The sequence below is a fragment of the Pyrus communis genome, chromosome 9 (genome assembly GCF_041283825.1).
Source record: "Pyrus communis isolate YQ-2024b chromosome 9, ASM4128382v1, whole genome shotgun sequence".
NCBI lineage: Eukaryota > Viridiplantae > Streptophyta > Magnoliopsida > Rosales > Rosaceae > Pyrus > Pyrus communis.
This window is the reverse complement of record NC_142573.1, coordinates 4,689,314-4,713,473: the sequence shown is the minus strand read 5'-3', so window position 1 is coordinate 4,713,473 and position 24,160 is coordinate 4,689,314. Positions and strand designations below refer to the sequence as shown.

At 36.4% G+C, this 24,160-nt stretch overlaps 1 protein-coding gene and 1 pseudogene across 10 annotated transcripts; both read right to left on the bottom strand.

The window, feature by feature from the left end:
- Positions 1–6,108: 6,108 nt before the first annotated feature.
- LOC137740227 (NADPH-dependent diflavin oxidoreductase 1-like) lies at positions 6,109–10,742 on the bottom strand (annotated as a pseudogene). Its single transcript, XR_015966591.1, has 11 exons — positions 10,398–10,742; positions 9,525–9,707; positions 9,347–9,424; positions 9,119–9,223; positions 8,893–8,983; positions 8,607–8,788; positions 8,204–8,295; positions 7,994–8,071; positions 7,784–7,894; positions 7,014–7,350; positions 6,109–6,913 (listed from the first exon to the last, which is right to left on the bottom strand). The product of XR_015966591.1 is annotated as an NADPH-dependent diflavin oxidoreductase 1-like (transcript).
- Positions 10,743–16,469: 5,727 nt separating this feature from the next.
- Positions 16,470–23,675, bottom strand: LOC148694074 (uncharacterized). Of its 9 annotated transcripts, none has more exons than XM_088699493.1 (9): positions 23,588–23,675; positions 22,201–22,502; positions 21,911–21,985; positions 21,060–21,557; positions 20,744–20,893; positions 19,808–19,909; positions 18,148–18,255; positions 17,561–18,036; positions 16,470–17,237 (listed from the first exon to the last, which is right to left on the bottom strand). In XM_088699493.1, exons 2-9 carry the CDS (start codon positions 22,493–22,495, stop codon positions 16,638–16,640), a joined length of 2,304 nt encoding a protein of 767 aa, XP_088555619.1. In that variant the 5' UTR covers positions 22,496–22,502; positions 23,588–23,675; the 3' UTR covers positions 16,470–16,637. The 9 variants fall into 9 exon arrangements, with proteins under 9 accessions (XP_088555619.1, XP_088555621.1, XP_088555617.1 ...); XM_088699495.1 differs by having other exon boundaries at positions 18,148–18,195; positions 23,561–23,666; XM_088699491.1 differs by having other exon boundaries at positions 23,561–23,655.
- Positions 23,676–24,160: the final 485 nt, after the last annotated feature.

The window sequence follows — 24,160 nt, the reverse complement described above, 5'->3', positions numbered from 1 at the left end:
GTTTTTCAGCTTGAGACACCGAGGAACATGCCTGACGAACAGTGGGAAGGGGATTCATTAAAAGAATCTGGTCACGAACAGCAGCAAAGGATTCGTTGAGGCCCATTAAAAATTGCATGAGTTGTTGACGGTCATGCTTGGCATTGCAAGAGCACGTGCAACCATCATTATAAGAAGCAAGCTCATCCAGAGAGCTTTCAGGCGAGTAAAATAGGCGGAGATAGAAGAAGAACCTTGAGAAATTGTAGCAAGTTCCTGGTTGAGTTGGAAGATGCATGGAGCATTACTCTGAGAGAAGCGTTCGCGAAGATCATCCCATACAGCTTGGACAGAGGTGGAAAAAAGCACAGATTCTTGAAGGTCAGGTTCCAAGGAATGCAGAAGCCAAGAGAGAATCATGTCATTGCAACGACGCCAAGCCGCGTGAGCATCAGGGTCGTCGGAGGAAGAAGGTTCTTGGATATCGCCAGTGATGAAACCAAGTTTATTCTTGGCACTCAAGGAAAGCTGCATGCCACGGGCCCAGGATGTGTAGTTATCACCATTCAACTTCTTGGATACAAGGACAAGATTCGGGTGGTCGGAATGATGAAGGGAAAAAACACCATCGGAAGAAGAAGAGTCAGCCATGGGAACGGCAGAGAAAGCCTGTTGTTTGGACTGAATTGTGCATTGGACTTGTTCGAGGCCCGATCCGTTCATTTTAATGTAAACACGAATGGATTTTTAATTTTAAAGCATAAATAAACAGCGCGCGAGCTCAACTCATTCAAAAAAGTGCTTAAATGTGGCTTTGGGGTCAGTGAACAACCTTTTACACTGAGTGATCACTCAGGCGGTTTTTACTGAGGAAAGCTACTTTATGGTGGCATTCTGGTGTTTTTGGGAAGGATGAAAGCGCAAGTTACGGGATAATATCTTTTTTCACTGCAGTCGCATCATCAACTTGGTTCAAGAGGGATTAATGAGGTGATCACTCAGACGGTTGTTGTGCATACTTTGATACGCCACTCTTTCAATTGCATATTAAATATGTCACACGTCAAATTATGAGAATACTGTAATCCATTATAATTACAAAAATATTCCACCTAAAATCAGAATAACCAACAAGGTACAACCATTGCCCCATATATATATGTTTATCAACTTTTCTTTTTTTTCCTTCAACCATTGTTGTAAAAGGTTTTGTTACTCTTAGTCTTACACTGTCAATTAATTTTATAATGATAGTTTAACTTTCTTCATTATGTAAGTATGTACTTTTTTTAATTAATGATCGATTATGTCGTGGTTTCAAAGTTTTAAACAAAGTATCCCATGCTTGTTTGACTGTGGTTTTGTCATTTATAAATTTACCCGTTTCATCCCTGAAAGAACTCTACATTGCATATAAGTCCCCTTGACATCCTTCTTCCTCCAAGTCTAATGGACAGTTTCACTACCATCTCTTGTAGGAGGTTTATAAGTGCCTTCGACAATGTCTTAAAGGTCTTCGGTCAACAAGTAGGTCTTAACCCGAGAACTCCAACTATCATAATTTTTACGATTAAGAACTGTATGAACAATTGTAGCTGTCATATTTAATTTGTCCATTTATTCAAGGAGATTTGTTGTTAATGGAGCATATGTGGAAAAACAAAGAAGCAAATATTTCTTAAATTTAAATAAGAAGCTTTGGTTTTTGGTCTTTCTTCTACATGCGCGTCCTTCCTCTTTTCAGTTCCCACTGCCCAACCTCTTCACCACCGCCAGGATTCTCACCGGCGAAAAACAGAATGCACGAATATAGTGACCTACTAGCCTACCAATCTTTCAGGACCCCATTTGATCTCTATATGCAATGAACCAGTTCAACTAGGTACTGCAGAGTGCAGACCAAAGCTTTTCAGCTTATGGGTTTCTAAAGACAGCGTGCAGAGGCAGAGCCCACTAACAAAATAATAACTAATAAATTTCCACACTACGAAGCACAGAGACGTGTATGTATGAGTTTCTAATGGCATCGATAAGATATGATGGGAGACACCGATTAACGAAAACTCAGATACCAAGAATATGGATACGACACTGATTTTACTAAGCCAAGAACAAGAGAAGAAATCATAGTACGTTTGTTTATCTTCCGAATTTTTAACTTCCAACTCAACTCGATCACCTTTTACCTGATTTTCAACTAAGGGTAACCAAAGGGGAAGCAACAAGATCCAAGAACGAAAATAAACCAAAGTCCTGATCTAACAAGGAAGAACCTGCAATCCAAAATATTTAACAATTTTGAAAATATAAGCCTCCTAAATCATTACAAGTTTTCGAAGATGAAAAGAAAATGAAATCAAATGAGAAAAATGGAGAGAAATTTAAAGAAACTTGGGAAGAATCTCATTCTGATGTGAAATGAGAAAATTGAACAATTACGAAAACAAGTAAGAATCATATTTTTCACAAAAGAAAAAGACCAAAGTATAATCTCACCTTGACGAGTTGTCCATTTTTTTTTTTTTGGGTCTACTTGTTAGAAAAGTAAGACTCTATCTTTTCTCTTCTTACAAATTATAGAGAGAATTATATTCTATGTATTGGTTGTCATATATGTACAAACTTCTCGGATACATTTGATTGTGGAGCTTCTTTGCTTTCCCTATCATGTATATGGTTTAATTTTATTCCTCTGAGGAAGACACACTTTCATCAATTGTGCTTGATTAATAACAGATGAGAAACTTGAACAACTACAAAGACAAGTAAGAATTGCATTTTCACAAAAGAAAAAGAACAAAGTATAATCTAACATTTGATGTGCTGTCTTTTTTTTTGGGTCTACTTGTAAGACAAGTAAGACCATATCTTTTCTCTTTTACAAATTCTAGGGAAAATTATATTCCACGTGAAATCGGTAGTAGATGTTACATATGTACATCCTGCTTGGGTACATTTGATTGTGGAGCTTTCTTTGCTTTCCCCATAACCTATGCTGTTTGATTTTCTTCTTCCGAGGAAGACACATTTTCACCAACTTTGCCTGATTGATAATACAAGAAAAACTTGAAACAACGTACTACGAAGACGAGTAAAAATCTTATTCTCACCAAAGAAAAAGTCCAAAGTATAATCTCACCTTTGTTGTGTTGTCTTTCTCTTTTTTTTTTTTTTTTTTTTTTTTTTTTGGTCTACTTGTAGGACAAGTAAGACTCATACCTTTTCTCTTTTTAATAGTTCTAGAGAAAATAATATTCCACGTGAAATAGCTAGTAGATGCGAATCATGTGATATGTATAGCTTTCTTGGATACATTTGATAGTGGAGCCTTCTTTGCTTTCCCCATCATGCATACGGGTTTGATTTTTTTTCTTCGGAGGAAGACACATTTTCATAAACCGTGCTTGATTGATAACAGATGAGAAACTTGAACAACTACGAAGACAAGAATCATTCTCACAAAAGAAAAAGACCAAACTATTATGATGTGCTGCCTTTCTTTTTTCTTGATCTACTCGTAAGACATGCAAGACTTGTATCTTTTCTCATTCTCCAAATTTTAGAGAAAATTATATTCCACGTAAAATTGGTTGTAGATGTTATATATGTACAGCTTTCTAGTTTCTTGAACACATTTATAGTGGAGCCTTATTTACTTTCCCCATCAGGTACACGGTTTGATTTTCTTCATCTGAGAAAAACACACTTTCATCAACTGATGGATAGCAATCATGAAGCGCGAAAAGACATTCATACAATAATGGGATTAGTTACAAACTTACAAAACATTAGTGCAAAGATGTTATATCTTTTTCGAGTAATTAATGGCAACACTATCATGATTCATGAGAGTTCTTACGGATTTAATTTAGATAAAGAGAACCCTATTAGCAATCAAATTCAAGCATTTTGGATTCTGGGAAGTTGCTAGAGAAAAGTCATAATCTTTAGATAAGAGAAAACACTGATTTCAATGGAGGATGATCGGAGAAGTGAGAGGATCAATATTGCACAGATCAGCAAGTAAGATTATGGGTTTCTTGGGAAGTGGGAGAAAAAGGTTTTACGTAATAGATCAGAGCGCAGGAGAGGGAGTGAACCAGATGCAGAAACAGTGTGGTTGCTGCTTGCTCGGGCGACTGCAGTTGCCTGTTGTTTGGACTAAAATTATGCAAGGTCCAATCCATTCATTCTCAACTGTCAAGCACTAATAGGTACCTTAATTTTAAAGAATAAAGGAGCAGTGCACAAGCTCAGTTCATTAAAAAAAAGTTCGATTTACTTATTGCTCAATTTGTTGACAAGAAGTTCGATTTAGCGTAAGTTAACTATCTAACAATAAAATTATACAAATCAATATGTTGGTCTAAATTAACAATGGTACTCCTGAAAAACAATAAAAACAATAACAGAGAATAAAGTCCTACTCAAGGCCCCCAAGGACACTTTTAAATTGAAACAAAGTTCACACTCAGCGAAGGGAGAATTGTAGCATCCAACACCTATCTTCGAGGGGGAGGAGAGAGATGAACTGGGCGCAGTGGGGCTTTGCCTGATTTTGTTTTTTTTTTTTTTTTAGTGGAAAATATTAATTTTGGTTTTCAATTAGGCCACGACCCTATTTCGTGCGTGTTAAATTTTGGTTTTCAATCAGTGCCAAATAAAACCCCACTGGCCGGTGGTGATGACTTGTCCATTTGATAATTTTGTCCAACCCTTTCTTGCTGCAGGCTTACCTTTCTTAAAGCTGGGATTCTGTTTCATGTCTTTTTCCGCTTCCATGCACATACATTAAGTTGTGGGAATACCAAATTAGGCAATTCTTGAAAGGGAAATAATTTTCGCTGACCTTTTTTTTTTTCCTTTCGTTATGTACATTTATGTTTATTTTTGTCGAGTAAATCTCATTTGATTTACAAAATGTAAACACAAGTGTGCGAAAAGCACTTACATGCTCAAAAAGTCCAAGCCTTGTATAAGTTTGATGCAGTTTTTATCATTAAAGAGAGAAAATTTTAGGTAACTAGTAAAAAGAAACAGGTCTGAACTACACATAGTGAATTACTTAATGGCTGATGTCTTTCTCTTCAACATACTATTTTTCGAGTTCTGACTCTCTCATCTCATTAGTGTATCTTAGAACATCAATATTTGCTTGTAATGAAAACAAGCTTGAGTTACAACTTTACAAGTTGAAATATATTGTAGTGAAAATATAAAATTATTAAGAACAAATTTGGATGACATTGCAATTCCCGTTCGAAGTTCCAGCTTGTACAATTCTAATGTTACCACGGTTTAGATTGGAAAATAATAATAATAATAAAAAATAATAATAATAATAATTCAAACCTAGAGTAGTACTCTTTCCAAAAGATGCCATGCCCCCAAGCACAGCACCTACGACAGATTCACTCAAAGTCTGGGGCAATGTCTTTAAACTGCCTCTCACTCCACCAAGCTCTTGCAATTAAAGTATAACTCTCGTATACTTAATACCTGCGGCCGCTGCAGCCGCAATACGGCGGCCTTTAGGTTGTTATCTTCGGCTTTGAGTGGAGACTCAGAGATATCTGTTCATCTGGAGACTGAGAGATTAAAGTGCCAGTTTCTCTCCTGCCTTGTTTGTTTCTGGTTCTTGGGAATGGTTAGGTAACCCAGGCCCAAGATTGAAAGGCCTCGTTAAATGCAGCTTGATAGCCCAATCAAAACCCGATCCAAGATGGAATAAATCTCGGTGTTCGTTCTATTGGGCAGGGAATTTGAACACGGATATAAGAGGACGGACTCACGGTTTTAGCTACCTGGCATAACTCACATTTATAGTGGAACCATGTTTTATTCACAAGTCATTTAGTAGTGATACCCCATCACCCCTATATGTTTTCTATTTACACGGGATTAGGTCAACTCTTATTACTATACATACATCATACACGTATCAGTAAAATCACTCAATTAACATTTTGTGCAATATCATGGCACTAGTTAGTTAACTAGTGTAATCCCCTCGACAACCGTTAATGTTAATAAAAAATAGTTTATTACCCAAAAATCTCTCACTTTTAAACTGTTAATATCGAGCGCAATAACATGTCCATCCAAATAAGATGGAAAGGAGGAGAGAAATGAAGGGCAAAGAGTATATCTCAATATGGTCAATATGAACACAAAATAACAAAACATTAAAATCAATTTCTGACACCCTAATGCAAAGGGAATGTTAATAAAAACTTAAACCAGCCGGCCTGTCATATCTTTTTCTTTGTATAGATACTCTCTACTACTACTACTACTACTACTACTACTACTACTACTAGCAAATCTCCGCTACCATATTCAAAGTCAAACCATGAAGTTTCTTGAAATATTTGGTCTTTGGTTCTCACCAGAAGATTCCAAGGTCACGATTCCAGCAATGCTCAACTCCATGCTTCAACATAGTATCTGCCAGCCTTTTCCAATTCTCTAACCCATCTCACTGCCGATTCCTGTGGAAGCTCACTTTCTTTGTAAATAATCTCCTCAAAGGCTAATAATACATCTGCTGGCATTTTTGTAGAAGAACCTGCAATGTAAATAGCAACCCCCTCCATCAGCAATTTCCACAACTTCTGGCTGTGTTCCCGCATCTTATCCTGCACATAGACTTCTGTGACTGGTCTCTTGGAAGGCAACAAAAAGCCCCCGCCCTTTGCTTCTGAAAGTACCCCACCATCTTGTGAATTGGATAACCAAAAATCTTTGTCCTCGTTTCTGCATCCAAAGAAGAATATCACTGGACCAGTTGATTCGGTCAAGCTTTGTATAGCTCTTTCCTCCACAAATCCACGAAAAGGCACACAGCCAGTTCCAGGTCCAATGAGAATGAGAGGAAGTGATGGTCGTGGGGGAGGAAGGGAACCTTTCTGAAACCACACTGGAACGTAAACACCTGCTTATTACAGAAGAACAAAAATCAAGGACATGAAACGGTAATTCGTATAATTTGCATTGTTTAATAATATGATTTACATGTACAGCATATGACGTACGTTGTTCAGGATCAAGCTTGGATAGCCAATTTGAACAGAGACCTGCTCGAATTGTTTTGAACAGTGTTGTCCATGATACTAAATTAACTGTTAAGTGAACTTGATTGAGGTGGGCAGAAGGGGACGAAGAGATGGAGAAAGCCCTCCTTTTCAAAGGAGGAACCAACCGTATCAGCCATTCAAATGGCAATTGAACAGAGGGGAAATCCCCTAAAGCCTCCAGAACAGTCCGTTGTTCCCTCTGATTGTATTGGTACAGATCATCTCTTCCTTCTGGTGACACAAAATACTTAAGTCTTTCTTTTTCATGTTCAGCGGATGCAAACATACTCATGACCTGAAAAATATTCAAGGAAGATCAATTGAAGGGCATTAGCATGTGTATATACATGCTATATTCTTGCCTCGAAGAAATAGCATCGAGGAGAAGCTGATGCAACATCCATTGTCAATTCAACAAAAGTATTTAATTTGATGGGGATACAAGTATCAGGAAGCTGATTCTCCATTTCTGAAGGATGAACCCGAAATCAACAGTGCCAAAAGTAAGAATAAAAAATGAGAAAAAGAAGAACTATATAAATAATCCTTCAACGTGTTTCCCTTTTCCTTTCTCTTGTAAACAGATTTCAAAAAAAATGTTTTTGAAGTATAAGTAAATTATGTCAAAAGAAAAAAAAAATTCAACAAGATTCAATATTTTATTTTAGTAAAAATTTTAAGGTAGCACCACTCAACATTTCAACCAATATACAAAAGAAAATACTCACTGTGATGAATGATTCAGGGTCCAAATTACAACTAAGTATGAAAGCATCCACTGCAGCAGGATTTTGACTGGGGAGAACCTCAAGTACGTCACCAACTTCATATGGAATAGGCTGGCATATCAAATGAAACAATTCACTTTGAAACAAACGGTAACAATACATTGGTTGAAACAAAAATAAACGGTAACAAGCACATAGTAGGCAACTTACAGATGAAACAAATTCAAATTCGAAGTGATGCACTTTGTTGTCTTTACAACCTGATTTAGTCAGTGGTTCATTTTTTACCTACAAGACAAAAGTTTAACCGAGCTGGGGAATGCATGAAACAAAAACATCACCAACTTAGATTAACAGGTTCTTCTGCATTTAGAAATACCAGAATTTTCTACACACGATAACATAGCATTCTAACATTACCAATTTAAGAATGCAGTCAGGCCTGTCAAGAGAAAACTTCAAAGGAGACATTCTGCATGCCCTTTCAATCTGCAATGCCCTGTGATTCAAGTCTGAGAAAACCCCAGAGGCATGACTTAATTAGACACTGCATATAAACTGTATGCAAGGATGAGCTCAACAGAAATGACATACACATATGGTATCAAACATTCCTTGTTTAACATTAAATTTATTTGGGTTTAAAGGGGGAAAGGCAAGGAAATAAAAAGGATTGTGACATGCCATTTAATAGAATCTGAAAACCTATCGGTCGTAAAATGCCTACTGCTTTTGGAAACATGCTTTCTAACTATTGGTCCGTAAAATGATATTTGCAAATACACGATTATAGAAAGAGGGGAACTATGAACAGCCAAATTACCCGATTTAGATGAAACTTGTGAATCCACCTTGTCAATGTCGTGATATAGAATCTGAACCTTTGGTTTCGCCATAAAATTTTCATATGGAATAAAAAAGTCTGGGCCATTGGGGAAGTAGTTGGGATCGATTTTATTCAACATATTCCACAATGATGCCATCCACGGATCCAGAGCAGGGTACCTGTTAACGGTAAAAGAAAATACATCGTCCCAGTTTCTACATATAGCAAGATTCATTAACTAATTTTGAAATTAAAAAAAAAAAAAAAAGAACCAAAATCGTACCCTGACGGGTGCTGATTGTCTCCCAAACCTCTTTGGACAATCGGGTTGCCCCAAGGTCCAAAAGTCTCCTATCAAGCTTCTTTGCTACAAACTGCAAACCACAACTCGAACGTCACAAGCATATAAATTAACGGGTCAAAAAGCAACACTTTATACTCATCAAGCATACAACAGGCTGCAACAAACAATCGTGCACAAGATAAAGAAATGGCACAAAACAATATACATTGAATTTCTGGTAACCGGAATCACCCAATCCGAAAACAGCGTAACGGAGTCCCTCCAGCCATTGCCTACTCAGATTTTTCTGCAGAAGATCTTTCCAAAACCCCTGCATACACATAAGGATGCAATCTTTTTCACATATTTAACCTTTATCAAATTACCCACAAGGGAGAATTACAATAAATAAACAAGTTAACTGAATTGCTATGAAAAAGCAAAAGCTTTTTACCTTCATGGGATCAGGAGTATATCCCTGGCCAGTGGTTGAAACAACAAAAATTACAGTGCCCTCTTGAGCTAAGAATCTCTGAGTAAAACAGAAAAATTAGAAAATTATTCTTCAGGTAATGCAATTATTGTTTTAATCAGAAGAAGAAGAAAATTGAATGCAAGAGAGGGCTGCTTCCGGCGTCGTATTGGTCGAGGGAGAGAAGGTGGACGGGGCAGCCTCTGCGCTCGGCTTCGGGGCTCACTCGCTCGGCGACGTCTAAAGCGTTTCCGGTTTGGGTGGCGTAGAGTATCAGTAGTTTCTTCCTCACTCTCTCCTCCTCCAACTCTCTCTCTCGAAGTCCAAAGCTAACGAAGCTGCTCTGTGTACCGAGTAAGAATGGAACGGTGTCGTATGTGCTTGGGTTAAGTTAGTCTCAATTTTAATGCACTTGCAAAACCACAACAAATCACCTAGTGAAATAATGCAGACAACAGTTTCCTAAAAAAAATAAAAATAGGACGTTTTGAGTTCAATCTGATTGATTGTAGCCACAAATAGAGTGCAACTCTCAACTAACCACATCAAAGCTCGGAAGAGTGGTTCGCCACCAATTGTCCTTTTTTTTTTTTTTTTTTTTTTTTTGTTTAAATTGTACTCAGAAAGTTAGGTTTATATATGAATTTGGGTATATAACTCTATAGTTAAATACAATTTGAAGACAAAAGGGAAATTCTACGGCGGATGAATTAAAAGAGAATGGATTATTAATAAAGCTGCAATTAGCAGTCCTGCATTTCTACATAATGGACAAAAGCAAAATAATTAAAAATACGGGAAGAGAAAAAGATTATGTGATTTATATAAGAGAGATTCTATCATATTAAAATTATTGAGTTATTTTGTGATAAAACTCTACACTTAGTAATATGTGCTTAATAAAGTTAAAGACAGTATCGATGATGTTAGTGGTAAGCTATATTGAGCCTAAAATGTATATCATTAAATAGAATTATATACAAGTCTTAATTTGTTAGGATCAAGGCATGTACATACATACATATATATATACCTCCAATGCGCCCTTCTTCCATTGCCAACTCTGGAGCATCACGATCAGCCGGAGTCGGAGTCGTCGTATACGCTTCATCAATTGTCCTCGTATCTGAAACTGAAAATCTTTATGTTTCGATGATAGATGCCATTCCACCTCCTAATTTTCCTTTTCTTCTCCCTTCGTACAAAGTTTTATATGTAAATATAGTTATTGTTGTGCGCACACTTTGATACGCCACACTTTCGAGTAGATATTAATTATGTAACACATCAAATTAATTATGAGAATACTTTAATCCATAAAAATTCATTCTCTTTTATCAGCTTTTCTTTTGGGAAGTGTTATTGGCACTCCAAAAATCTCATTCTACACTCCTTACAAGTATATTTTTCTTTCCAAATATAGAAAGTTTGGAATGTAGAATGAGATTTTTGGAGTGCCAATAACAACTCCCTTTCTTTTTTCTTCAACTTTTCATGTATATAAGAATGTGAAAATAAAAGAGTTCAACATTGGTGAAAGGAGAAACCTTGCAAGATCTTATAAGAGATTGAGCTACTCCCCACATTGTCAATTGGTTTTATGATGTAATTTCAACTTTCTTCAGTATGTACCTATTTCATCCGATGGTTGCGGCTTATATTGATTATCTGATGTTCGTGCTTTATATAGTTCCGAAACTACATACAAAGTATCCCATGCTTGTTTGGCCTTGGATTTGTCCTTTATAAATATATATGTATCGTCCTCTCAAGGATTCTGTCACATTCCGGCCCGGGCGGGACCACTTCCCGGGCTCCACTCCACCGTAGCACGATATTGTCCGCTTTGGGCCCCCAGCACACCCTCACGGTTTTGTTTTTGGGAACTCACACGAGAACTTCCCGATGGGTCACCCATCCTGGGAGTGCTCTCGCGCGCTACTCGCTTAATTTCGGAGTTCCTACGGAACCCGAAGCCAATGAGCTCCTAAAAGGCCTCGTGCTAGGTAGGGATAGGAATATACATTTAAGGATCACTCCCCTGGGCGATGTGGGATGTTACAATCCACCCTCCTTAGGGGCCCGACGTCCTCGTCGGCACATCACGGCTAAGGTTAGGCTCTGATACCATATTATCACATCCCAACCCGGACGGGACCACTTCCCGGGCCCCATTCCACCGTAGCACGATATTGTCCGCTTTGGGCCCCCAGCATACCCTCACGGGCCAGGGTTAGGCTCTGATACCATATTGTCACATCCCAACCCGGGGGAACCACTTCCCGGGCCTGCTCCACCACCATAGCACGATATTATCCGCTTTAGGCTCCCAGCACACCCTCACGGTTTTGTTTTTGGGAACTCACACGAGAACTTCCCGATGGGTCATCCATACTGGGAGTGCTCTCGCGCGCTACTCGCTTAACTTCGGAGTTCCTACGGAACCCGAAGCCAGTGAGCTCCCAAAAGGCCTCGTGCTAGGTAGGGATGAGAATATACATTTAAGGATCACTCCCCTGGGCGATGTGGGATGTTACAGATTCTGGATTGCACATAAGGCTTTGTCATTCTTCTTCCTCCAAGCCTCATGGTCAGTTTCACCATCTTCTCTTATAGGAGGTTTATAGGTACCTTCGACAATGTCCCAAAGATTTTCGGCCGCCAAGTATTTCTTAATCCGAGAAGTCCAAATGTCATAGTTTTTGCAGTTAAGAAGTGTAGGAACAACTTTAGCTACCATGCTCAATCTGTCCATTTATTCAACGAGATTTTATGTTAATCAAGCATATGTGAAAGAAAAAAAAATTATTCTCGCCAGCGAAAAATAGAATGCAACGATAAATTTTTAGATTAATAAAGTGCCCAACATCACCAACTAGCCTACCAATATTTCATAACCAGTTCAAGTAACTACTGTAGATCAAAGATTTTCAGCTTATGAGTTTCTAAAGACAGCCTGCAGAGGCAGAGCTGAAGGGAAAAAATATATTCAAACTGAAAAATAAAGCTCACTAACAAAATAATAACAAATAAATTTCAACACTGTTAAGCACGGAAACGTTTATATATACATCAATAAGATATGATGGGAGACGCGGATTCACGAAAACACAAATATTCAGGATATGGATACGACACTGATTTTAGTAAGCTAAGAACAAGAGAAGAAATCATAGTATGTGTGTTTATATTTCGAATTTTTAACTTGCAACTCAACTGGATCACCTTTTACCTGATTTTCAACAAAGGGTAACCAAAGGGGAAGCAACAAGATCCAAGAACGAAAACAAACCCAAGTTCCGATCTGACATGGTAGAACCTGCAATCCAAGATATCAACAAATTGGAAAGTGTAAGTCCCCAAAATGATTGCAAGATTTGGAAGATGAAATGAAAATGAAATCAAATGAGAAAAATGGAGAGAAATTTAAAGAGACTTCGAAGAATCTCATTCCGACGTGGGATGAGAAATTTGAACAATTACGAAGACAAGTAAGAATCGCATTTTCACAAAAGAAAAAAGACCAAGGTATAATCTCACCTTTTGATGTGGTCTTTTTTTTTTTTTTTTTTTTTTTTTTTGTCTTGTCTACTTGTAAGACAAGTAAGACTCAATTTGTTCTCTTTTTACAAATTCTAGAGGAAATTTTATTCCACATGAAATTTGTGGTAGATGTTAAATATGTACAACCTTCTTGGATACAGTTGATAGTGGAGCCTTTTTTGCTTTCCCTATCATGTATACGGTTTAATTTTTTTTCATCTGAGAAAGACACACTTTCATCAGTCGTACCTAATTGATAACAAATGAGAAAATTGAACAACTATGAAGGCAAGTAAAAATCGCATTTTCACAAAAGAAAAAGACCAAAGTATAATCTAACATTTGATGTGCTCTCTTTTTTTTTGGTGTACTTGTAAGACAAGTAAAACTCGTATCTTTTCACTTTTACAAATTCTAGAGAAAATCATATCCCACTTAAAATCGGTGGTAGATGTCATACATGAATAGTCTTCTTGGATACATTCAATAGTGGAACCTTCTTTGCTTTCCCCATAATGTATATTGTTTGATTTTCTTCTTTTTGTGAGGAAAACACACTTTCATCAACCTTGCTTGATTGATAATTGATGAAAAACTTAAAAGAACTACGAAGACAAGTAAGAATCTCATTCTCACAAAAGAAGAAGACCAAAATATAATCTCACATTTGATGCGTTTGTCTTTTTTTTTTTTTGATCTATTTATAAGACAATAATGAACGATGATCGGAGATGTGGATGACTTGACGTATGTACAGCCTTCTTGGATGCATTTAATAGTGGAACCTTATTTGCATTCCCCATCAGATATAAAGTTTGATTTTCTTCTTCTGAGGAAAACACACTTTCATCAACCATGCCCGATTGATAACAATCATAAAGTAATATGAAAACAGTGCGAGCTGTTCTTTTCCCACAAGGAACGAAAATGCATTTACACAATGATGGAATTAGTTACAAAACATTAGTGCAAAGATGTTATACATATTTCAATTAATTAATGGCAACACTATCATGAAAGTTCTTACAGATTTAATTTAGATAAAGATTACCTATGCGTAATCAAATTCAAGCATTTTGGATTCTGGAAAGTTGCTAGAGAAAAGTCATAATATTTAGTGAAGAGAAAACAATGATTTTAATGGAGGATGATCGGAGAAGTGAGATCAACACAAACAAAGAGCAGTAAAAGCAAGATACATGGTAATTAAGTACATGTAGTTAACCAAAGATTCAAGTGAAGTTACTTATCAGTTAACCCTTGTTCTACTTCTCAGTCTGCCAACTGACATGCCTTCTATACCTTTGGGGTCGAAATCCTACTTCAGTGGCCAAATGTTTCGTTGCGAAAACTGTTTTTTCTTGTAGTGCTGCTTCTCTTGCTCACCAACTTCCCTGAAATACCGCGGCACACTAGTAGACTTCTGTAACTTTCCCATGTCAAAGAGATTTCTCTGGCCTGCATCTGCTTCAATTAAATTACCATACTTACGAAGAGGATTCAAGCTTACCGTATAACTGAAGATGTCGAGTGGATAACATTGCAATTCCCGTTCAAAGTTCCAGCTTGTACAATTCTAATGTTACCACGGTTTAGATCGAAAAAGAAGACAATACGTTCAAATTTAGAGTAGTAGTACACTAGTGCTCTTTGAAAAATATGCCATGCTCCCAAACACCTACGACAGATTAACTCAAAGTACGGTAAGTACCCACGAAACAAAGAAGAGTTTGATTTTTAGAGTGTTAGGTACATTGAAATATTTGAGAATTGAAGAGAAAATGGAGAAGAAAGAGTAACTGAGAAAGCTGAACTAGAGAGAAATATGAGACTTGTATATTGACTTAAAAGAATTAAGATTACACACTCAGTTTTTATACTAGAAAGCCTAATAACTCTAACCAACTACTAACAAACTTGCTAACTGTATTGCTAACTTGTACCCTTAATATAGAGTCTCCTGCGAGTGGTAGTAACGGGTCGAATCCCATACCATACCACTCATACTTAAGCTCTTCATCATATACTTTACACGGCGGCGGAATATTTAGAGTCTCCTGTAAGAGGATTGAATAAAAGGGTTGAAGGTCCTAATGATCCTCACTTTTAAAAACAAAGCAAACCGCAAGAAGAAGACACTAGGTCATATCCTGCTCGATCGAACACAAGACAAAATTTCGAAGGCGAATTCATTATCATCACTTCGAATTCGATTCTCCTTGCGTTCACGTGTTCATAACATCAAGTACTATAAGAATACATTAAAATACTAGGTCATAAGTGTCACGACACGAGGTTAACGAAAGTCAACATTCTCACCTCTAGAGGCATTTTGGTCATTTTACCTTTTTAGTATTAAAATATCATAAAATCAGAAACGGGTCCTAACACTATTCTTGAACCTTGGTTCCAAAGAAGAAGAGACTTTCTCTCTCCATTTCCCACTTGACCAACTCCCAATGTTTTTTTTTTAATTGTTGTCCAATCAAGTTGCGCCACTTAGCATTTTAATTAATAAGGGGATGGTGTATTACTCAACCCATATGTTTAACACAATTATTTAAAAAAAAATCATTATACATATACGACTTTTGAATACTATTTCGTAAAGAACAACGCACTCGTAATCTGAATAATATTTTGTAAAGCACAACGTACTCAGAATCACTTGAACCTTCATCTCATACCATCAAATTCACTAAAATGCTAAAGCAAAAATTCAAATATTTTTGTATGCTATATGTTAAATAATAAAGCTATGCTCAATGCAAGTATAATTTTTTATGTGTAAATAAGCATTTATCATATGATATATAATAAATTTACTTAAATTTCCCTAGTCTACCTAGACCCAATCTAGGCACATAGGAGTTAGGCCTTAACCCGCCACTCGACTAGCGCCTATCGCATCATGATTAGGACCACTTGATGTTAGAATCCACCGACGTAAAACTCTTTTGCCTTTACATCCTCACACGCCTCTCACGTGTGGCAAATTTTCAAGCAAAAAACGTGGATAACAGAAAATTGGACAGCGCGAAGCACGTGTGGCCGTTGGGCTTCACACGCGAGCCAAAATGTTATAATATCATGAAGAAAGTTGAGGTTCTATCATAAGCATGAGAAGTAGTCTTACTAACTTATAGGCTCATACAATGTCACTCCTCCCATTAATGTGGGATTCATTCTAAAACACTTTTTACTTTTGTCGTCAAGGTAGATATCATGTAGTTTTTTCTCATTCTCACTATCCTAAGATTTTGATTGTTATGGTTGTTTTCCTTATATCAGGCGATGGATTACCATGTCCTCTCGTATTTTAATTGTTATGGCTCGGCAGTGCCTTTACTGCCCTCCTTTTGTATATGCATATATGGCTTAGTTTTGTTAGCCTCTACTTGCTGGGTTTTTTTTTTTTTCCTGCTTGAGAAAACATAGTTGTACTTTCCCCCCATTTGGGGCTGCTTCAATGAATTCATTTTATTGACCAAAAAATAGAGCCTATTGCGAAAGCTTGTTTTAGTAACTAACTCAAAATAGTAATTCACTAAAAAAGAAAACAAAAATATAAATTGAAGTTGGAATTTCTTTTAAGGTCGAAGAACATACATTATTAACCAAAGAAAAACACATACATAATTGGCCAAATAGAACGCGCGTACATCATATTCTCCTTACAAGTTTCTTACAAAGTAGCAAACCCAAACCTAACGAAAGATAACATAGGACTTCAAAACAAATTTTTCTGCTTCCTATCAAATATTCCTTGTCCAAAAGTAGAAATGAATAACTCAACAAACAACGGAAATTGCATCCAGATGAAAGAGGCAACTGGAACACTAGCAAGCAAAATGCTTGGAATAACAATCGTTGATTTCCTGTCAAGCATAATGCAAAGGGTGCAAGAAAAGACGATCATCATGGTAACGATAGACAAAAAGAGAGCAAAAAGGCCTATTATCATTTTTGTGGGCAAGGATTTGAGAAAATCATCTTCAAAATAACGTGACGTGAGAATGCCGAGAAACATGATAACTGAAGTTGTTGAAGAAAAAAGCGAGATTGCATCTGAAACTATAAATATGTTTTTAGTTATGAATGTAGGAAGACCTGTCTTTTCATCATTTCCACCAGGAACTGTGAATGCTGCAGCAAACATCATGGTGATAATGAGAGAACCCACGACTGTACAAGAAGTTGCTATTTCCTTCATTGACTTTTCTGCCTCTTTCCCCATTGCTTTGTGGCTCTCCGTAAATACTTCTCGCGGTGTCATATAATCATCGTTTATAGATTCACAATCATTGGGATCTGTAACACTCTCCACCTCCTACATTTTCGGCGACAAAGATTTTTAGGGAAGTAACTAGAATTTTTTTTTTTTTTTTTTTTTTGGGAGTATAAAGAACATTTGGTATTTGAGGCACCACATAACCCCAAATCATTAATTAAGCTACATAAGATGATAGTTTAGTATGCAGTTACATGATTATTTCTAAACGAAGTAAATTATGCATTCTCTTTCTTTCTTTTATATTTGAATAAATAAAATAACAAAATAAGGAAGGGGAGTGGAAGAAAATGAGAGTAAATATATAGTCACAAAAATATGTATAAACTACATATTTCATAAATATAAGCATAGATAGATACCTTGAACCATTGTAGTTCTCTTTGCATTTGCAAAGCTGCACCTCGAATGTGATCAATTTGTGAGAATGAGGTAATACTTGCTACGGTATGTAGCATATTATTGCGATAGTAATCTGTCCGCCCCATTATGCTCTGTGGTCGATCGGATCGATTTGGGCCATATTGATCTCGAAGCAACTCATAGAAGACATATATAAGATTATAAACTTTGTGGTGACGACATTCAGCGGCAATTTGGAACAAGCTCTGATGTTTTTCGTTCTCAATTTGCTCTACATGTATAGGATATGACTCATCATTTAACTCATTTATGCAGAAATGAGTAATATACTCCACATGCCCTCGTTCTACTGCAATACGCAGTGCTGCTTGTAAGGGTACAATTTCACCTCTAGTTTTTTTGGCTTTACACATGAGAGGTAGAAACTGCTGGACCCGTTCATGCATCAATTTCATCTCATATACACGATTGATTCCTAAGTTCATTCAAGAAAACAAATATAAAATTACAATAATTTTAAAATAATATTGACTGCTAATAAAACAATAAAGGAAAAATCAATTAACCATATGAATGTGTGGCCTACCCAAAAGTTTTTGGAGATTCGTCAGTAGCCCTCGGTATAAACCCATTACTGCATTACAAGTCCAATTTGATGGCCAACAAATATTGGTTATTAGATACATACATATACCTACCAAAAACACACACAAGAGGAAGCCACTTCTCTTTTTAGGGAGGAATCTTCCACAATCATCAAGGGCCAAATCTTTAATTTCAAAACATTTAATTTAACATAAATGGGTCATTCTTCGTACTATGTTGGGTTTTTTTTCGTACTCACCTATGTGTATTACTTTGTTCTCTTTTCTTATAAAAATGTTACACTTATCACATTTTTATTTCACATTTGTACCACCTCTTCAATAAAAACCACTTATATTAGTGGTGCCTACCTCTATTGAAGAAGTGGTACAAGTCTACCACATACGTCAAAAAAGCAAAGGTACTGGGTTGTAAACAATGGAGCACATGTGTGAACGTATAATTCATATAAAAAGTGGAACAAAGATGTGAATATATTGCATCAATAGGAATAGATTGTATAACTGTTCAAACAGTTTGAGAATGTATTGGGCTTGGCTCATGTTCGCTGGTCATAGCTTGGCTCATGAGAAAATTAAGTTATGCTTATATGCGTTCGATAAGAAACAAGTCAAGCTTGAACAATGGTATGTTCGACTTATAAGAGCTCATATTTTTTACAAGACAACTTGAATTGGGTTCTATTAAAAAAGTTTGTATATCTCCACCATACATTAATTATGGTCTAGTTCCCCTTCCTATAAACCCCTAATACCATATGAGGCGGCATTGTACTTTTAGCCCTCATGTCAAATGTACGCCAAATCAGAACTGCTGGCACAAGAAGTGCATTTATGGGAGTTCAAGCTTGGGTTAGCCGATTGGGCGTTCTAAACCTTTGTTCAGTTTCCACTTGACCAACCCCTGGGGGTTAACATGTTCGAGATTTTACTTTTGAAGATTTATGCTTGCTTTTTTCTTTTCTAAATTAGATTGACTATTTTCAGTTTCACTTCTTTTTAATGCAGAGATCGATATCATGTCCCCTCGTCTTCTTGAGTTTTTAAAGAAACTACAGGCGTGCTGATTTGGCCTCTTACTGGTCTCCAATAATCAAAAGAAAAACACGTTTATATGACTATCTCAAAGTATATGTTTGGAAATCTTGTGTTATTCCCTTGTGTTGGAAACTATTATTGGCATTTTAAAAATCTCATTTGGCACTTCTCACAAGTGTATTTTTCTTTCTAAATATAGAAAGTTTGGAGTGCAAATGAAAATTTTAGAATGTCAATAACAATTCTCGTTGTGTTTATAGATTATTTTATTAAAATGCATTGTCAAGTTGCGAATTTTTGTTACAAGACTGGGCCAACTTAGAATAGTAAATGTTTCAAACCAGCTTGAACTTGTTATCAAGCTTGAGTTTTTTAAGCGCACTCTAGCTCAGCTCGAACAAGAAGAAAGTCTAACTCTAACTTGAGCTCTAAAAAGTTAAATAAACCAATCTCGAGCAGTTTAATATTTGTTTGGCTTGACTTATTTATAACCCTAAGTAGGAAATATGTAATGAGATGTTCATATATTTTTGTAGTCGCATTATCGAACAATTTACTATGGCATTAACAAAAACCAAATTGCATTGCAGACAAGTAAAATACCTGAGAAAAAGAGATGCCTTCGATTCTCTTTTTGGTTTGAGATAGGCCTTAGCTCACTCTGGTCACTTTCGGATGTGGGAGGAAGAGGTTTTATGCGTATACCTATCAAGGTAAGAACACAAGCTCAATCTGAATTCAAAAAAATATTCTTCTGAAGCAAGATTTGTATGTAATTACGTACTCATGCATTACTTCTAATTGAATACTTAAGTAACATGAGTTGTTAATTGTTATCAAATTGTTAATTCGTTTTATATATATGAATGACTAAACAATTTTTAAATTTGGTTGATGCTTTATGGATATGACCCTTCGATAATGACTAAAAACATGAACAAAATATTTCTATGATGAAAATCATCATTTACAATGACAACAAAAAAAAAAAATATATATATATATATATATATTTACAATTGGGTGAATAAGGAAGTGCATCCATAAATGTACATAAGTACCATTCGCAATAGGTTTATGAAATTGGTGCTCTATTTGGACCCAGTGTTGCACCATAGGTTTATGAAATTTAAGTCGTTGGATAGCTCCGAGACAAACTAGGTTTAATAACACTGGTGTCAGTAGAATTAACTTGGTTTAAGAGTCTTGATAGGTTGGTTAACAGCAAGTTCTCCTCTTTCAACGAGTTATCTATCATAAAGTCTCGGTTTAGGAGTCTTGACAATTTGGTTAATAGCAAGTTCGCCTCTTTCAACTAGTTATCTATCCTAAGTTTCAGTTGGTAATGAGTCTTTGATTCTTTAGCCGGAAAATGTCACTTCATTGGCTTCCTCGGTGAAGTGGAGTATTTTACATAAGTGGACTATTCCTAATAGTGAATCATAAAATTGAACTTATATCATGTTTTTTCTTTTAGAATATTGCAGTTACGTAAAATATGACGATAAAATAAAGGGCAATATTGTAATTTGGACTAACCGTAATAGATCAATTTTTCCCATAAGTTGAGCCGGCATCCACTTAAGAATGCTAAACGGTTACTGGCCAATGTTGCTAAGGGAAGGTTCCCTATGAAGTCGCTAGTCCCGGCCAATTGTGGATAATATTGAATCAACTCCCACGCAATATCTATATATAATAGAAGTGTGAAGAAAAGAATATTGTAAGTATGCAGAAAAAAATTGTAACCAAAAAAAAAAAAAAAAAAATCACTCGGGAAATTATTGACATTAATAATCGGTCATGTTTGAAAGTCGACCATTATATATTGCAAGTATGCAGAGAAAAATTGTACCAAATCTCCTGAAATGAAAACCGAGAGAAATAAGGTGAGCGCCATCTGTAACGCTTAGTGTTTTGCGTGGAGTGAGGGAATAGAGATAGCGAGCCATTCTTTCCCCTTCTTCCTGCCACTCAGCGCGGACAACCAGAGACTGCGGATTACCCTCTGGTAAAATGGTAAGTAATTTGTCGTTTTTTGCAATCATGCGTTTGGCTACTTCAACCCTTTCTGGACGTTCTTCTACTAAATAATAAAGAGCTGTATAATCCTTAGAGTCTTGTATTTCCAAGTCTTCCCTTTCCATTAACTCCACCAACTGTTCTATATTCGACACGCTACACTTGTTAAACGGCTGGACTGCCTTGTGAAGAGCTGTGCCGTTAGATGAAGTTCTTGCACTTCCCAGCCCGGGATGTTCGCGAAGAAACTTGATCGCATTATCCCAATCTTTAGACTCCACATATTTGATGAAAGTTTTACAGATATTGTTGGCATTGCTCTCACCATGTCCTGCCATGTTTGTCAATTACTAACTTTCCCATACTTGAATGAAAATAATTAAATATAATTTGAAGACAAATGGGAAATTTTACGGTAGATGAAGTAAAAGAGAATGGATAAATAAAGCTGTTAGTAGCAGTCCTATATTTCCACCTAATGGACAAACCAGAATAATTAAAAATACGGGAACGGAAAAGGTTATATGATCTGTATAAGAGAGATTGTACCTCTAATCATCGATAGTGTCTTCAACTTAATTAAGCACCTATTGCTAGGTGTGGTGTTGGGCCTAAGTTGATATCATTAAATAAAAATTATATACAAGTCTTAATTTGTTAGGATCAAGGTATATACACATATACCTCCAGTGCGCCCTTCTTCCATTGCCATCCCTATAGTGCGCTCTTCTTCCATTGCTTGACTAATTGGCCTCGAATCTGACAATGAAAATCTTGATGTTTAGATGATAGATGTCATTCAATTCCTAACAAATTCCTATGCGTAAAAATAGTACAAATTCCTATGCATGCAAATCTTCTTCCTACATTCGTGAAATGTGAAATCTTGTAAGGGCTTATAAGAGGTTGGGCTACTCCTTATTTTGCTAACTGATTTTACGGTAGAACCTTAACTTTATTCAGTGTGTACATACCTATTGTAACTGGTTGTCGACTATATCGATCATATCCTGGTCTCGAAGGTTTTAACAACTCCCATGCTTTATCGGCCCTGGTTTCGTCCTTTATATATTTAAACATTTCATCCCCGCAAGAAATCTGGATTGCATGTAAGGCACTGTCATTCATCGACCTCCGATCCCCTAACTGGTCATGGGTGCCTTCGACAACTCCCCAAAGACCCTTGGCCACCAAGTAGCTCTTAACCCGAGAACTCCAACTGTCATAGTTTCTACAATTAAGAACTGCAGGAACAATTGTAGCTGCCATGCTCAATCTGTACATTTATTCAACGAGATTTTATGTTAATGGAGTATAAGTGGAAAGAAAAAACAAGAAGCAAATATTGTTGGGGAAAAACTCAGATTACTCAATTCTAACACAAGTGTTGGAGAGACAATACAAGTAAACAAATTACTTGTATTTCACAAACAAAATATTACAACACAAACTATCAAAGACACTCTTGAGAAGCTATGACACTCACTCACTTTCTAGAGACAAACTCTAGAGCACTCACACTCTTACAAGACTATTTTTTCTTCTCACTCTCGCTTGCTTGCTTACAAGCTTGCTTGTTGATTTGTTGATACAAATGGTGTGGATGCCTTCTCCTTTTATAGGCATGGATGGAACCTTGGAGAAGCATGGACACACCATGCTAGAGATATCTAGATAATTCCACTAACTTCCTAAGCTAGAATTATCTACTTGCATGTTGGTGGAAACCTCACCATTCTTCTAGACTCTTCCACCAACTTAAGAAACAACATTTTAGTCATTTCTACAAAGTACTACTTTAACTTGGATAATCTAGCTAACCAACCTTAGTGAATGTTCTAGAATTCTTTATTCTAGATTTGTGTAGGTCCTTTAATGAGATGGGGTTGATTTCTTTAACAAATATTTCTTAATTTAAAATCAGAAACTATGGTCTTTCGTCTTTCTTCTACATGCACGTCCTTCCTCTTTTCAGTTCCAACAGCTCAACCTCTTCACCACCGCCAGAATTCTCACCGGCGAAAAACAGAATGCAAAAATAGGTTAAAGAATAAAGTATCCAACATAACCTACTAGCCTACCAATCTTTCAGAACCCCATTTTTTTCTCTATATGCAATGAACCAGTTCAACTAACTACTGTAGACCAAAGATTTTCAGCTTTCTAAAGACAGCGTGCAAAGCTGAAGGGGAATAAAATAAATGACCTAACTTAAACGCTTTGCACGAGTCTTAGTTGATAACCATTTTGGTTTTAAAAAAATAAATAAAAACAAAAGCTGAGAATCAAATCGCTTCCTACCAAACATAACAAGATCCAAGAACGAAAACAAACCAAAGTCTAGATCTGACAAGGAAGAACCTGCAATCCAAAATATCAACGATTTTGAAAATATAAGCCTCCAAAATGATTACAAGATTTGAAAGATGAAAAGCAAATCAAATCAAATGAGAAAATTGGAGAGAAATTTAAAGAGACTAGGAAGAATCTCATTCTGACGTGAGATGAGATACTTGGACAATTACAAAGACAAGTAAGAATCGCATTTTCACAAAAGAAAATAACCAAAGTATAATCCCACCTTTGATGTGTTGTCTTTCTTCTTCCTTTTTTTTGGTCTACTAGTAAGACAAGTAAGACTCTATCTTTTCTCCTTCTACAAAATCTAGAGAAAATTATATTCCACGTGAAATTGGTGGTAGATATTATATATGTACAACCTTCTTGGATACGTTGATAGTGGTGCCTTCTTTGCTTTCCCCATCATGTATATGGTTTAATTTTCTTCTTTTGAGAAAGACACACGTTCATCAATCGTGCAAAATTGATAATCGATGAGAGACTTGAACAACTATGAAGACAAGTAAGAGTCTCATTCTTACAAAAGAAAAAAGAAAAAACAAAGTATAAACTCACCTTTGATGTGTTGTCTTT